General features: G+C 42.0%; 1 protein-coding gene across 2 annotated transcripts in view; it reads right to left on the bottom strand.

The window, feature by feature from the left end:
- Positions 1-299: 299 nt before the first annotated feature.
- exd3 (exonuclease 3'-5' domain containing 3) overlaps positions 300-15,581 on the bottom strand; it is a 43,243-nt gene continuing 27,961 nt past the window's right edge. Inside the window, exons 20-22 of one of the 2 annotated variants that reach the window (XM_084384125.1) lie at positions 1,761-1,827; positions 1,077-1,161; positions 300-877 (exon numbers count right to left, since the gene is read on the bottom strand). In XM_084384125.1, the coding sequence (XP_084240251.1) occupies positions 862-877; positions 1,077-1,161; positions 1,761-1,827 (168 nt within the window). In that variant the 3' untranslated portion in view covers positions 300-861. Of the gene's footprint in view, positions 1,162-1,760; positions 1,828-15,581 lie in introns of both variants that reach the window. The other variant, XM_084384124.1, reaches the window with a different exon arrangement.

Raw genomic sequence — 15,581 nt, forward strand, 5'->3', positions numbered from 1 at the left:
TCGGGATAATTCCGGCTGTGTTCGAGGCTGCAAAAACGGGTATTTTAAGCCAAACCATGTTGTTGTCCTAACCCTAACCAAGTGCTTTTTGTGCCTAAACTTAACCAGAGCATACACAAAGCATTATGACAAGACAGAGTTAGAAAATTCAAGCTAAAGAAAGTAAAGTTGCACCATAAAGAAACATAAAGCTTTTACTTATCTGTGGTTTGCAGAAACATACTTAGCTAACATTTAATCTGGCGATTGGGCTGATTCTGAAACATACCTGCGGACGGACAAACGATTATGACTTCTCGTAGATTAAGAAAAGAAATGTTTATTAACACTTACTCAGCAGCCTCCAGCTTAACAATTGAACGGTACACAAATGTAAACACAGAGAATCAAATTACCAAAGACTGCTTAAAAAGACAAAGTCCTGTCATCATTTCATCCCAGCTTTAAGATCAAAACAATAAAACAATGTTAAATGGAACAAACTTAACATTAATTCATCTACTTACATTTCATAACATATTTCCCTGCTGAGTGAATGATATAACAGTGAGAATAATCAACAAAAGAAATCACGAAGTAAAAAGATTCTTTGGTTCACTGAATTTTCAATTCTTATAAACGCGATAAGTTTAAAACTGTTGAAACTTTATACATGTGAAAAGAACTCTGACAGATGTGAAAATAAAAACAATAATATCTATGAGGCAATTAATATGGATTCTGAGAGATGGTTCCTGGGACCTAAATGTGCAAAGAATTATTGTAGATGTCTTCTTAAGGATGAGGTAAACTGTAGCAGCTCCTCTTTCAGTCAGTCACGCTGAGCTGTTGGAACGGGCGCTGCAGCTGAGTCAGTGTCTGTTATGTGAAAGACGTCCTGAAACATGGAAAGGACACGACCGAAGTGAGAGCCTTCCCAGAACACCTTGCCACATCTGGTGCAGACATAGAAGAGCGGTATCCTCGGCAGGAGGCCGGGGGGTACGGTGTGGAGCTGTATGGGTTCCCCCCCGGGAAAGGTCAGGGTGTCGGGGTCCAGACCTGAAAGGGGGGCCCATTGACACTGAAGGGCATACCTAGGGAGGTCAGAGGTCACACTGGGGGTCATCTCCTCATCCTGCTGTAGTGTGTGGTCAGTGTTGTCCTGGTCCTCCAAAAATCCTACAAACAAAATACTCAAATTTAATGAAGTTATTCTTGAACAGTCAAAAGCACTTTTTACACAGAGATCGTGCAAGACAGCCGCAATGAAGAACCTCCGTTAGGCTGCCTTTATTTCTTTCACTGAACAAAACAACGGCGGCATTATGCAGCCCCAGTATGATTTGGATGGCATGCCAGCGTTTTGCAAGCAATAGAGGCGTGACTTGTAGTGTCATAAATGTCAAGCGCTTTCTGCAAAAACAATCATTTGCCATCCCTGTTATATAGCAGTGGACCTTGAACATTGCTCCAAGGGTAAGGAGAGTTAGGTGCCACCTGCTGATAGCTCCTTTTAAATCTCCCGATTGTCAGTTGCACATGTAACGCGTTGACATGTGACACAAGACATTGTTGAAAGACATCACACCCCTGTCCCATCCGCTAAATTACGAGTCCTGCTGTAGGCAAGGCATGAACCGCCCTACTCTGCTTCTGATGGCCAAAGCAAGTCCAAAACTACCCTTAACAGATGTAAAGACTTCAGTAACGGCATGTAGATACATCCTTCAATATTCTTCTAACAAGAGGTCTCCTCTACTATGTTTGGTTTCACTGACCTTTCTGTTTGAGCATCCCGATCATGTCCTTTCTGGGCACGGCCACATACTGATCACAGTTACACGCCTAGACAAAAAATAAAACAGTCATTAGCGGCAGGGTTAAAAGAAGTGTTTTCAAGAGGTTTTTTACTTAACAACGCTGTCTTGGAGAGAAAAAAGAGGGGATATAATTCTCCACTTTTACACTGGCTGTTGGGTTAGTTGGCTCAATGTGACAAACTTCTGTAATGCCAAGAAAAAATTTGTTCATTTTGAATATGTGCTTCATTTTGTTCTTCTGTCTTGACAGAACATTTTGTATGATTTAAATGTCTTGTTGTTTACAAAAGTTTGAACACATGAAATGAACGGCAACTCATGCAGAGAGCTGGTGAAATGTAGAACAAAGACATTACATTACAATAACTGACGTGAAAAAGATGTCGGGGGAGGGGCCAATGTCCTTAAATCTACTGGAGCATATTGCAACTTTTAGCTCTCTCTGTCAGATAGCTGCAACACATGTCAAGTTTACTTTAGTAATGCCGTGGTAACTATAGTAACCAGAGTTCACCTGTTCAAGTCGTAAAGTGTGAGACCAGTGTGGACCAGAGTTGCAGAGCCTGAATATTTGTCATGACCCATTCACACCAATGGCAAACAGACATGTTTCCTCAGTAGCTGCTTTGGTGTGAAAGGGGCTAAGTGTTTCAGAAAGATCAGATCTGTGTGTGGTGTGTGTGTGGTGTGTGTGTGTGTGTGTGTGTGTGTGTGTGTGTGTGTGTGTGTGTGTGTGTGTGTGTGTGTGTGTGTGTGTGGAGACAGCGTTCACGCCTCAGTAACGTTCACATGTCCATGCTGTCCTGTCCTTCTCCACGCTAAAGGTCGCGCTGGTGGGACATTAGTGACCTCTTGTTTGCCGGCCCCTAACGTGCACAGACAGACACACACACACACACACACACACACACACACACACACACTCGTCTGTAAGCCATCCTGACAGCATGTCAGTGCTAAAAGCCTTGTCAACACACCTGAGCTCCACCCAGCAAACAGCATTCCACTTAGAGGTGAGCTGTAAATCAAACCGCACTTGCAGACCTACCAATGCAAGGATTCTTGACTGGCTTGCTCAAGGCCGCTCCTTCTCTCTCTAACCCGGGAAAAGTGTAATGAAGACTGCAAATCAGAAAAAGCGTGTCTTCTTTCTGTGTGCACATGCAGAGCGCTGTTTGTCTCTGCGGTAACTGAGGTCAGGACGGGAGAAAGCGGCTAGACAGTGGAGGTGTGGGAATAGCAGAGGTGTCATCTCCTGTCTTGCCTGTGGGAATGAAGCCCATCTCTCCCTCAGTACAGTCTGTATTCTCCTCTTTGTATTCTGCCTCACACACACACACACGCACACACATACACACACACAACACTTTACAATTCGCACAGGCTACACTGCAGTGTGCATAAACCGCATGCATACAAGTGCTCGCAGCGCATACACATGGCTCACACATACGAGTGTGTCGACAGCCAGGAAAACAGACCCAGCTATTTGCTCAGCTCAAAGTTTCCCAGAGTTGAGCAAGCCAGAACCTGCTCTGAACTCTCAAGGCTAAGCCACGGACCGGCAGGCACACACGCACACCATCTCACACACACGCAACCTGGATGGAAATAATTAAATCTTAAATTAATCAAAACACAGCTAGCGACAAATCCAAAGATCCTGCAGAGATATATTAGACAAATAAAGAAATGGCAAAACAAAAGGTGTGAAGAAAAGGAAATAAAGTTAATTTAGAAATTACGTTATGACAAATTATGCTCTGATGTTACGAAGCATCACAGTGATATTAACAGATATTGAGATAAAAATATTCCTGACTATCAGAGCTTTAGGTGCATTAATGCTTCTCAAGAGACAAAACAAAGTTAGTGAGGTCTTGTGGTGTTTCATATCTGAATGAAGACAGATGGTGGGTGTTTGACACCAGGTTGGACCGGATGATTTCAGTAACATTTTTCTTGATTTTGGCTTGCTGCAGGAACACGAAGGTCTTATTTTTCCACAGAACCTCTTGAATACTAGAGTTTTAAGGCGTGCAGTTGTCACGCAGAGCCTAAGAAGCACCAAGGTGCAAAAGGTGTCGTCTCTGCAGCTCCTGCACGTCTGATAGTACTGTCAAACCAAGTCAAATTTGGCATGTTTGCACAGGCAAAATATCATGTTTGTGATCATCCAGAAGCAGAGCGTGAAGCTCCATTCAATGCAGTCTGTGCAGGTTGGTCAGGTGGTGCCTGCAGCCTGTCCACATTGCCATGTTATCGTGTTTTACACATGCGTCTTTTGGAGGCATGTCTTCACTAACCACATCTAACAAGCTTTTTTAAAAAAATTTTCACATCAAGAAGGTCCTAGGTTTGAATCTTGGCTGAGGCCTTTCTGTGTGGAGTTGTTTGTTCCCTTTGTGCTAGTGTAGGTTTCCTCTGGTTTCCCCCAACATCAAAACATGTATATAAGGTCAACTCTTCGGTCAGTGCCCTTGACCAAGGCTAGCCTGACCAATGTATCGATTGGCCAACGTATCGATTGGCCAATATTATCAGCCAATACTGGTCTTTCTCAGATATATCAGTATTGTCCTAAATGTTGTCTGATATGTGATGATATTAAATATATATCTATACATCTGTATATTATATAGATAGATATTTTAAGAGCTTATAATGCAGAACATGATGTTTGGAGTAGTTTATGATTTATTGATGTTTACTGTTTCATGTCATTTTTGGCAATAAAGTTTATTATTAAAATGTCAAATATCCAGCCTCTGTTACAAATCTTCGTCACAAGCATTTGATAATCACATTTGATTACTGAAAAAAATTTATGTTTATCAGCCGATATATCATTATCTGTTTTTTTTTTTTTTTTTACTCCTTAATATCAGTATCTGCATCTGCCCCAAAAATCAAGTTCTGGTCGGGCTCTAACCAAGGCACTGGTTTAGATCTGGAGTTGGTCCCTAGGCAGTATATGTTGGCTGCCCACTACTCCACCGGGACGGATGATAAATGCAGAAAACCAGTTTCACTACATTGTACATTGTACGATTGTATGAGATTGTTTTTCCCTTTTCTTTTTATTTTAACTTGTTTGTAATTCAACATCATTGTAAATGAGGGAAACCAACCAACGTCAATGGTCCTTGAATTTAAATAAACATCTGAATGAAATAAAAATTCTTCTCCTTCTTGTCTCCATTGTACTGACTGTGTCTGACAGCAGATTCTGGTTTTTCCTCACAGTTCAACAGCGGCAAACTTGCCAAACTGTATTTCAATGTTGTCTTTAAGTCGGGCACCAAAAAATAAACCAGCTAACCAAAACATATTTTCTTAATTTCTATTTATTTAACTCTGAAGACTTTTAGGCAGTTGCTACATTGCTGTGTTTCCTTTCTCTGTCTTTTGTTCTTTCTGTGTTTTTCAGGGAACCTCCTGCGTTCTCACACTCCGTGTGGCCGTGCCAGAGAAAGAATGCTCCTTGCCGTGACAACAAAGGCTATCTAAAGTGTGATACTGTGTTTCAAAGGATGGGAGGTGGTGGAAAAAAGAGGAGAGAAAGGGGGATAGTGGAGAGGAGGTAGGAAAGAGAGGGAGGGAGGGGGGTGGGAGATTTTTCCCTAACGTTCTCAAACACACACACACACACACTCGTACTGCACTGGCTGTGTAGGCAGCTCCCATGGGAAAATCCGAAACCAATCTCAAAAGGCGGTGCTTTTAGGGCCGATGTAGGTCACATGGCCAGAACAGCCAATTGGCCACTAGTGATTTGATTCAAATTGTGGTAAGTCAGGTAAGGGGCAGCGTGGGAACCGGAGAGAAGAAGAGCGAGGCGGGAGCAAGAACTGCACCATCGTAACCCTTTGAAGATGTTGTCTTTTCCTTCTCAATGCAAATTTCATGTCCAAGTTAAGGTTAAATATAGTTAATTCCACTGTCCAAGGCTGCTGTGGTCTAAAACATACACACAGCATATAAGTAAAGAACTGCTTTTTACAGAAACTACGGTATCCCTTCCAAGGAAAGAAAAATAAAACATACAACAGCAGAGATTCATTGTTTGCTCCCAACATACCGTGTATGGGACGTTCTGTCATTTTCAGTTCCCTGTCATTCTGTTGGGCAGCTATGAAATTTTGTTGCCACTGTGAAATGATGTAGGTCCGCTGTAAGTAGGACGGCAAGCAGAAGTGGAAAAAGCAGCCTCATACCGCTGTAGAAATGATGAGTAAGGAGAAGCAAACTGGCCAAAAGCATTGACCCTTTTCTCTGCTTTCCCACAGAGTCCCAAGGTCATGCTAGGTGATTTGGATCCCTTCCAACAGCGATGGACAATCTCACACATGATTTTACTGACGGATGCAAACTGCGAAAGTGACCCGATTTAATTTTCTTTGGCTGGACAGAAGGAAGTAGAAAAGAGTGGAAATGGTTTACTTGACTTAGGATCCTCCAGCTGAGAAAGCTGACATCACTGCAGTTAATCATTAAATCAAGTTATCTTCAGTGGAAAATGAAGCCTGAATACCAGTAGTCAGACTGCAAAGTCATACCACTGACCAAAGAAGTGAGAGAGTCGGGAAGTTCTCTAGAATGATAAATCACTTACTGGAAGACTTATTTAAAAATTAAAGAGGTCATCTTGTGGTTCAGTAGCTGCAACATGAAATAGGTCCATAGTTTCATCACATCATCACCTTCCATCGAACAGTGTTTTTATTTAACCTGATTCTAAAAATGTGGGACTATTTTTTTCTTTGTTGTAAATACTATCTGAATTTGATGCCTGCAACACGTCAACCACTGCAACCAGACTTCTCCTATTGAAAACTAAATAATAAGAGACCGGTATATGGGTAAATTATTTAGTCAGTTCTGATGGGCAGTATAGCCGTACTTACTCAAAACATGGGCTACATAAAGGTTACATTTTTTAGAAAAAAGTGCATTATGAAATAGATGCTCATTTGTCAAAGCAAAAAGGACACAGTAAGTCAACAGATGCACACATGCAAACTACATGAAAACTGTCTTTTGACTCTTTTTATTATATTATTGTTATACCTATGTATATGCAACGGGCTGCAGTTTATAAGCACATTTTGTCATTTGAAAGATCCTTTACAAATAGATTTTTCCTGTATATACTGTATCTAAACACCTGGTGAAGGGGTCATTTTCTCCTGCAGGAGGACTGTGAGGGAAATACAGCAATGACCTACTAAATGTACTTTCCCACAGTATCCTGAGGGTATCTGGCCAGTGTCTCAGCCCGACAGTCTGAGGTAATTACCAGCTCTGTTAACTAACCACTACCACCTGACAGCAACCTGAACTTGGACCACAGCAGAGCCTGTCTGGGCTTGACATCACACACACCTTCCTCTGACTCACTTCGCTCGCACACATGTACAAACATACGCACACCCGCACATACTTAACAGGCATGCAAAAGATGTAAAAAAGTCACATGCAGCTCATGCACACACGCACACCCTTCCCTGACTCACTTTTGCTCCCACTCATTTCACCTGCGTGAAATGACAAATGATAGAAGTCAGATAAATTTCCCACCTGGATTTTTCCAGGGATGCAAATCATCCAGTTGAGTTCCTGAGAATATGGCTGGGAAAATCTGCTGTTCATGCATAAAGCAGACGTTAGATATCCAATAAACTTTGTTTCAAATCATCTAAAACAGATGTGCTAAGTTTTCAATATCATGTTGCTTTACTTTTTCAGTGCTGCTTAAATGTTCTTTGGGCTCTACCCAGTATATTCTCCCCGACGCACCAAACCAACATCAACAGCAACAAAAGTCAACCATTACTTAAGTCAGCCTTACTTTGCTTGTGTCTCAGCCAAAAAGCTTCAATAAAAGACCATGCATTACTACAGCTAACAGCTAACTAGCTTGCACGTTCAGGTAGGTAGTCAGTATTTGTCATTCAAAAATGAAAACCGTAAGACTCAGGACTGTGGATATCACAGATGCTCACAGATAACCCTAAAAATCGCAGCTGTATTTACTTTTTCTTTCTGTTTCTTTAACTAAAACAAGATCCATTATGTTTATTAAAGTTATTCTTTCTGATTTGAGGGTGACTTAGTGAACAGACAAATCTCTGCATATACACTAATGTACCAAATGTAATACCATATTCTAGTCACTTCATTTTGTTATGATAGGTGACTTTGAATGTGAAATGTATCTCATATGTATCTCAATATTTCAATGATTGAATGTGTTATATTGAAACCGAAGTGCCACAGTATGAGGCAAATCCATGACATCATGCCTCTGTCCTTCAGAATATGTAGAGAAACTTTTCTAATTTCATGCATCGCTCGTTTAGTCCCGCTCCCCCGGCGTGCTTAACTCTTGCTCAATCTCTTCTTGTTTCTTTCTCTCGTCAACTTTGCTGTCCACTTTCGACCATTTTCTCACCCCCCGCTTGGCCTCCGCATTTCTGCCTTTTCTTCCCTCCCTCCTTTGCTCCCTTAGTTCGTCTTTATTGGAGCTCACTAAAAGGGGTAATGAAGAAGATAATAGCCCAGAGTCTAGCAGATAACAGTCTAGCCGTCCCACAAATAGCACTAATGCTTTCCCTGGGCTTGGCACAGTCAGTTCATTCTGTTTTTTACCCACTCAACCTTCAACCTCAACCTCTATCTCTCGCTCTCTCCAATTCAACCTATGTCTTTTCTCTTGTTCTCTGTCTTGCTTGAAGCTCCTTCTACCCCCTTCCAGTGTTCCCCTTCAATCTCCCTCTCTCCTTCTCTCTAGTTGTCTCTCACCTCTAACCTCTTTCTTTTCTCTCCTTCTCCAAGTACTCTTTTTCTCTCTCTCTTCAGACGCCAGATAGCTGGGCCCGGTCTAAGCCAAACAGCTGAGGAAAACAACGCACTGAAAAGGTCCGTTGACAATGCTGCTCACTGGGCTAAGAGGGATAAAAACAGCTCATCTCAAAAACATAAAAAGCTGGATTAAACCGCCAGCCAGCCTCTATTGATATGTTGCCTTTTTGTATTACGGGTTAAAATTAAAACAACTGAAACCTTCAACAAGTTGGAGGGGCAATACGCTCGGTGGCAAATGACTGGTTCATTACTTGCCCTACTGTGTTCTTCAACTATACTTGTTAATTCCCATGTCAGTGTAGGTTTGGCTTGGGTCACAGCTGAGAAATGCTTAGTGCTTCAGATGTTCAGCCTCTAACCATGGTGGCTAAGAACCTCCAGCAGCAGATTTATGGGGAGCAGACTGTACAAAGGTAACAAAATTAGTTCATTAATTGATTAGTCGGTTTACCAAGTCTGCTACCTCTTACCTCCGCCAAGCAGGTTATGTTTTCACTCGTGTTTGTTGGTTGGCTGGTTTGTCAGCCAGATTATACAAAAACTATGGAACAGATTTCCACGAAACATGGATGGAGGATGGGTCTCGGCCAAGAAAAGACCCCATTAACTTATGGCAGTGATCCAGATAGAGGGATTGATCTCAAATTTCTTCTCACTTTAACACTGTGAGGTATTTTTCAACATTTCCGTTTATTTCTCAGGGAATAATGCATGCATATCCATGCACATACATATATGCACCCAAATCCAAATATCCCTAACTAATTTTGAGTAGTGTTTTTTGATTATGAAAAAAATCGTTAGTTGCAGCCCTTGTCAAGGATCCTAAAGCTGAATAAACTACAGAGCAAAAGTGAAACTGGGACTGCCGCAGAAAAAAAAAAAGCGTATATTTGTAGTAATGCAATTGCAAACTTATAACGTTGCTACAGTTTGTTGTGTGGGTCACACCATTTGTCCAGACAGCAACAGACAGAACAAAACAACTGAATGAGGAGACATTTTTAGTGGGATTGCAGCTAAAAAGATGGCATTAAAAGAAAGTGTTTGTATAAATACTGGCTATCGGAAAAACTGTTTATGATCCAGTATTGTATTCAGTATTAAGACAGTCGAACTGCTGCAACTGTAAGTAACGGCTCCACTTAAGCACACTCTGGGAAAATTTGAAAACATCGTTGCTTGTACATTCATTAATGAAACAAAACAGTAAACTGAATTGTTATCACAACCTATTGATCAAGAATAAACTCCATGTTTAACTGCATCAGATTGGTGAAACCCTGGGATACTTCTCTGCTTATCTTCGTCTACAAAACTCGATTGTTGAGGAGACAAATGGTGGCTTTTGTAGCGCTGTCATATGTGCAATAAAGACAACTGCCTCTCTCAAACACAGAACAACCATGCAACTGTCAGTTAACATTTGTCTTTTTGAGGCGGACCTGGTGCTCCAAATGCTTTCCCACCAGTTTGCCTATTCAGTGTGACGTTTACACACGCTTAAACGCTAGAACTGTCTTAATATGCTAATTATTCCCATTCCTTCAATGCACCCATTCAACCCGATATTATTACGACATCCACATCTTCCTCGACATGCGCTAACAGTTCTCAAACTGTCATTACACCCACACACTGCAAACTGAAATTCCACCCACTCGACCTGAATCCATCAACCTGAACTACATCTGCGCACACACACACAAACACACACACAGACAGCCCCGTCATGGGAGAGCCACCTGCAGATTCCTCCGCTCAACGTTTATCGCTGCTGGTGCATATTTCACCCTCCGGCCCCCCTCTTCACCCCTTCTCTCACTTTCCTTTTTTTTTCTCATCTCTTCCTGATGTAGAGGCACGCAGGCACGCAGGGAATGTTATTGTAATGCAGAGTGATTCATCCAGGACTGTAAATATTGACAGTGGTGGCGGTGGTGGCTGCTGCTGGTCTGGTCTGTTCTCTCCTGAGGAGCAGTGAGGGAAAAGAGAAAAAAACGCCTCTACCTTGTGGCTTTTTGACAGACAAGGTGTCATCGTCGGGGTTGGGTAGCGGCGAATCATTTAACATGCTGGCCTTTGTGTCCGCTTGTTTGACAGTCGAATGCTTGCATAACCAGATGTGGGAGTTGCATAGCAGCAAACACATGGCGGTGGACCGTGTACAGTACAATGATGAAAAATGACCAAAATCCTCTGTGGCTGAGACCCAGTTCTTCTTTAAATTTCCTCTTTTGCATTGTTCTAGAGAACCAGAATATCGCCTGTACAGTATACATCTGTACTTTTCTGCTCTGTCACATCTCCTAACTTGCTTAGAGCTGTAGAAATTCTGACTAAATCTGCCGGCCAGATTCAAACAGGTGTGGGCTGGTTTATTTTTTCATGTCTCGTCTTGGTATGAGCGAAGCAGAGCAAGCAGGATCCCAATGAAACAAGTATGGTCTCTCATTTTGGCGCAATCTGATGAATAAGTCAGTAAGACTGAGATAAATGGATCCTTTTTGTGTGGGCAAAAATCATCTTGTACATAACAATTTCAGATGCAGCAACAACACCCCAAGCAGCATTTAGTGCAATTTATAGTTTCTGCATCCATTCATTCATGTCTTATACTATAAATTTGTTGTCTGCCCATGTCCGTGAGGCTCTAGCAGACTGCAAACATGGACAGTACGTGCCATCCATGGCTGCAGACACCCCATGTAGTAAACAGAACTGTCAATTGTCTGCTACTCTTTTCAGACTATATTTGGCTGCCGTTATATATTCTTCCAGCCTTGATCGACACTGAACCAACAGTGGGGGAGTTTGACATATTTACAGTGTGTACAATTTCTAACTGTCTTATGATTAAGACTTAAGCAGTTACTAAAGAAAAATCAGAGGCCGTTCACATGCAAAGACCATCCTTGAACAGAAGTTATGATCCCCCTACATATATGTTATCATCAGACCAAAGTTCAGTACTTATGCGATGACAACCGAGACAGCTACGTGAAGACCATTAGAGAGGGTTGCGAGCTCGGTAAACTTTTAAGCTTAGATTATTTAATTTTGACACGTGGATCTAATTGTCAATTAAAAGAAAATTATTCAACAACTACATGATAATTGATTTAGCTTTTTGGTCATTGTCTAGCAAAAATCTCAAACATTTGCTTTGCTTTGTCATTTATGATAGTTAATGAGTCTTTGGGGTTTTGGACGGCTGGTTTGACAAAAGACAAAAACTGAAGACGTCACTTTGGCCTCTAGGAAATTGTGATGAACATGTTTCACACTTTTTTGACATTTCATAGAATCAATGATTAATTTATTAATCGTGTAAATGAACAGCAGCATAATCGATAATGAATATAATCATTAGCTGTAGCCCTACTTCCATGCTCACAATCTTTAATTCAATTATCATGGTGATTACTTCTTTCAAATGCTCATTTGTTTAAATCTGTAAATAAATCCATTATGAGTTTTAAATAGGCATGAAATTCCCAACAGACTACTGAAGCTGAGCACAAGAACTAATGGGGTCATAAAGAACAAGTTCTTTTACTGAAATAATGAATGGATGATAGCAGTATTTAGAGTACCATTAAAAAAGGGGCACTGCATAAGGAGCTCATTCATATCTTGTGCTTTGCGCAGGAATTACTTCTGGCTGTCAAAAACTGTTTACTGATATTCTCTTGTCAGCACTTAACATGAAGTATACTAGTTGTAAATACAATAATATTAAATAACAGGAAAATGGTCTTACATCACTTATTACTTATTTGTAACTATTCTAGCATGAAGTGGCTTCAAGCATCGACTTCAAGTCCTTAAAACAAACAATTTGAACAGTGAACTCACACCCCACTTACATTCAAACTTCTATTGAGCTTTCTGAAGAAGCTTCAAATGTTTGTCTTCATATTTTATTATACATATTTGAAGTCCTAGATTTGAATTAAGTGATTCATCGGATTAAATGAAGTACTAAGTGGCAAGCGAATAAAGATACGTAATATGATCTCATTTTTTGTATAAAGTAATTTGTTGTAATCGTGTTAGAGCTGAAATAGATTTTTTTTGATTTGTGGTTACATAAATGTAATTTATGGTGCCGTTAGATTTCTGCTAGTTGAAGGTGAGCTGTTCTGGAGACAGAGAGTAGATTATCTAGTCCCAACCATGAATCAAGCAGCATTCGAATGTTGATTAATAAATTGGATTATCAACATTATGAATTAAGCTTTGAAGCTTCAAATTACAGCCCAACCTACAACATTACATTTTGATCAGGCTAACAAGTAAATGGGTTCAAGAAGAAAACATCTGTGCACGGCCAAAAAGCTGGTGTTCACCTCAGAAACAAGGACAGTGAGCTTTGTTAAGATGTGATTTTATAGGGGCCGCAAATGACCAACTGGTCCATGTGACAATGTAGAGAGATGCTGAGCAAGATAACAACATCATTACTGCTTTAAAGCATTATCAAATCACTGCTGAGCGCTTGCAGACACAGGCAGACACAAACACACATCTATGTCTCTGCCAGGGTCATTATATGTATCATCAGGAGACACACACACATACACACACAAGGACAGGCTATGGGAGGGTGAGATAAAGGCAAAGAGAAGAGGGAAAGGGCTCGGGGTTAAGTGGCAATAATGATGCAGAATAAGACATCAGTGTATGCAAGTGTGTGTGTCTGCGCTTGTGCTTGTGTGTGTGTGTGTGTGTGTGTGTGTGTGTGTGTGTGTGTGTGTTGTTTAAACTCACTTCAAAGTGTCTCTGGTAGCCTTGTTCATGTCAACAGGAGACACAGGAGAGGAACACAGCATTGGAAACGCAGAGAGGTAGAGGGGGAGGTAAAAAAAAAAAAAGAGGGTGTGGGGGTAAAAAGGAAGCAGTACACGATGGTGAACAAAGGCTGAAGGGAAAGAGAGGGCTGAGGTTGGAGGAGGGTAAGGCAGGGTTAAGGAGAAGTGGGTCGGAGGTGAGAGGTTGGGGGTATTAGGGCAGAGGAGGGGAGGGGACTCGTGGTGAAGGGGTTCACCTCTGGTGTGAACGCAATGAGGTAAAACCAGAAAGAAAAGGACGATGGAGAGAGTTCCTGTGTCATACACCCTCTTTAATTCCACCCTTCCTTCCCTCCCCTCCCCTCCGCTGTCCCCTTCCCTCCCTCCACCGCTGCTCCCCTCTCTGCGACCGGCCCCAGCGAATTCCCTAGGGCCAGGGGCAGTCCCCTTTCAGTCTCCAGTGACACAGTAATTAGAAGTGTGGGAACTGAATCCGTCCCTCTTTCTGAGCCCCGCACTCCCTCCCGCGCTCCCTCCTTTCGCTGGCCCTCGCCCCCCACGCCACCCCTCCACTTCCTTTGCCACCTCTCTTTTTGCACCGCACCTCATCTCTCAATCTCAGGAAGTAGCATCTACCCTCAGAAAGAGGTCTCGCATGAGGTTAAAATGCTGATGTCCAAGGCAGATACTGACCAAAGTATCTGCAAGCCTGCAATCTGCATCTTATATGATGCACACTTTTACACATTTAATGAGCAATTTCAAGTATAATGAAGATATGAATATTACCTAATTGATGATTAAATTAAAAATGAACAAAATCCCATATGGACTTAATCCTCATGGGCCACCTGTGATGTTCATGGGAGCAACACATCACACACACTCACACACACTCAACCCCATACCCTTCATTCACCCCCACCCCCACCAATCCAACCCCACCTCACCCCCGCCCCCCCTCTGCCTCCTCTACAGCCACAGAGTCCCCTATCTCTTCGAACAGAGCAACGCTGTCTCTCCCGCTCTCTGTCAAGCCCACTACCACCACCCACCACCCCCAACCCCCCATTCGCTATCTCCGCCGCGATAACCATGGGAACAGCAGCACTGTGGGAACGGGCCACCAGTTGACCAAAATAGACAGCAGGAAAATGGAGGGAAAGAAAGAAAGAAAGGGCTCCCTGCATCCAAGGAGGCCTGTGTGTGTGTGTGTGTGTGTGTGTGTGTGTGTGTGTGTGTAGGAGGTCCATGGGATCATCCAGACAGACAGGTACTCAGGCACTCCAGTCACCTCTGGTTTCCACCGGCAACAAAGGGGACGCTGGGTGGCTTGAGTTGCGACATTAATTCATTAATGGATATGCGGCTTTGGTCAGAGTCGGTGGGACATACAGCGAGCTCTCCTTCTCACACTCGTCGCGCGCTTTTAACGGTCCTAGGTAGCAGCGTCCCATGTGTAAAAAGGATACACCCTTAACCACAAACACCCACACCCAAGTAACACATTAATACTACACTATCACACACCCAGTCACACCCGCAACCACGCACCTCGAAAGGGTCACAGGCATTCAGACTTGAAGTTTACATTAAGTTCAGGAATGAGATGACTGTAATGATTGGCATTCAAAAACTTTAAATAGTTGCACAATATCAAGCTGATGCTTTTGTACACTGAAGTCAACGAATTACCAGAAATGAAGCACTAAAAAGGATGTAATATAACAATATAAGCTTTTTGCCTGTTTAAAAATCATGTTCATCATCATGTTATTGCATTTAACTTTATCATCATCATTAATATTACCATTATTATCATTATTCCTATCTCTATTTTGATATCATAGCCCAGAACCTCACTGGGTCCTTGGCAAATAGATGGCAGCGATGAGATCCCCTCTGATGACGACATGACAGCTTGAATACACACTTCTGTAGATACCAGAAACTTAAAAAAAAAAACTACCACAGCTGGTTTATGTATCAAAACTGTCCATCTAATTGTTTGGTATGTTCATGTCATATTTGGTGCATCTGGTCTCCAGAGACTACACACAAGAATGCATGCATGCAAATACACATCTCAGACTTCAAGGCATTTGCTAAAATGCCAGCA

Source organism: Pagrus pagrus, assembly GCF_965226575.1.
Source record: "Pagrus pagrus genome assembly, chromosome: 19".
In the NCBI taxonomy this organism is placed as follows: Eukaryota; Metazoa; Chordata; class Actinopteri; order Spariformes; family Sparidae; genus Pagrus; species Pagrus pagrus.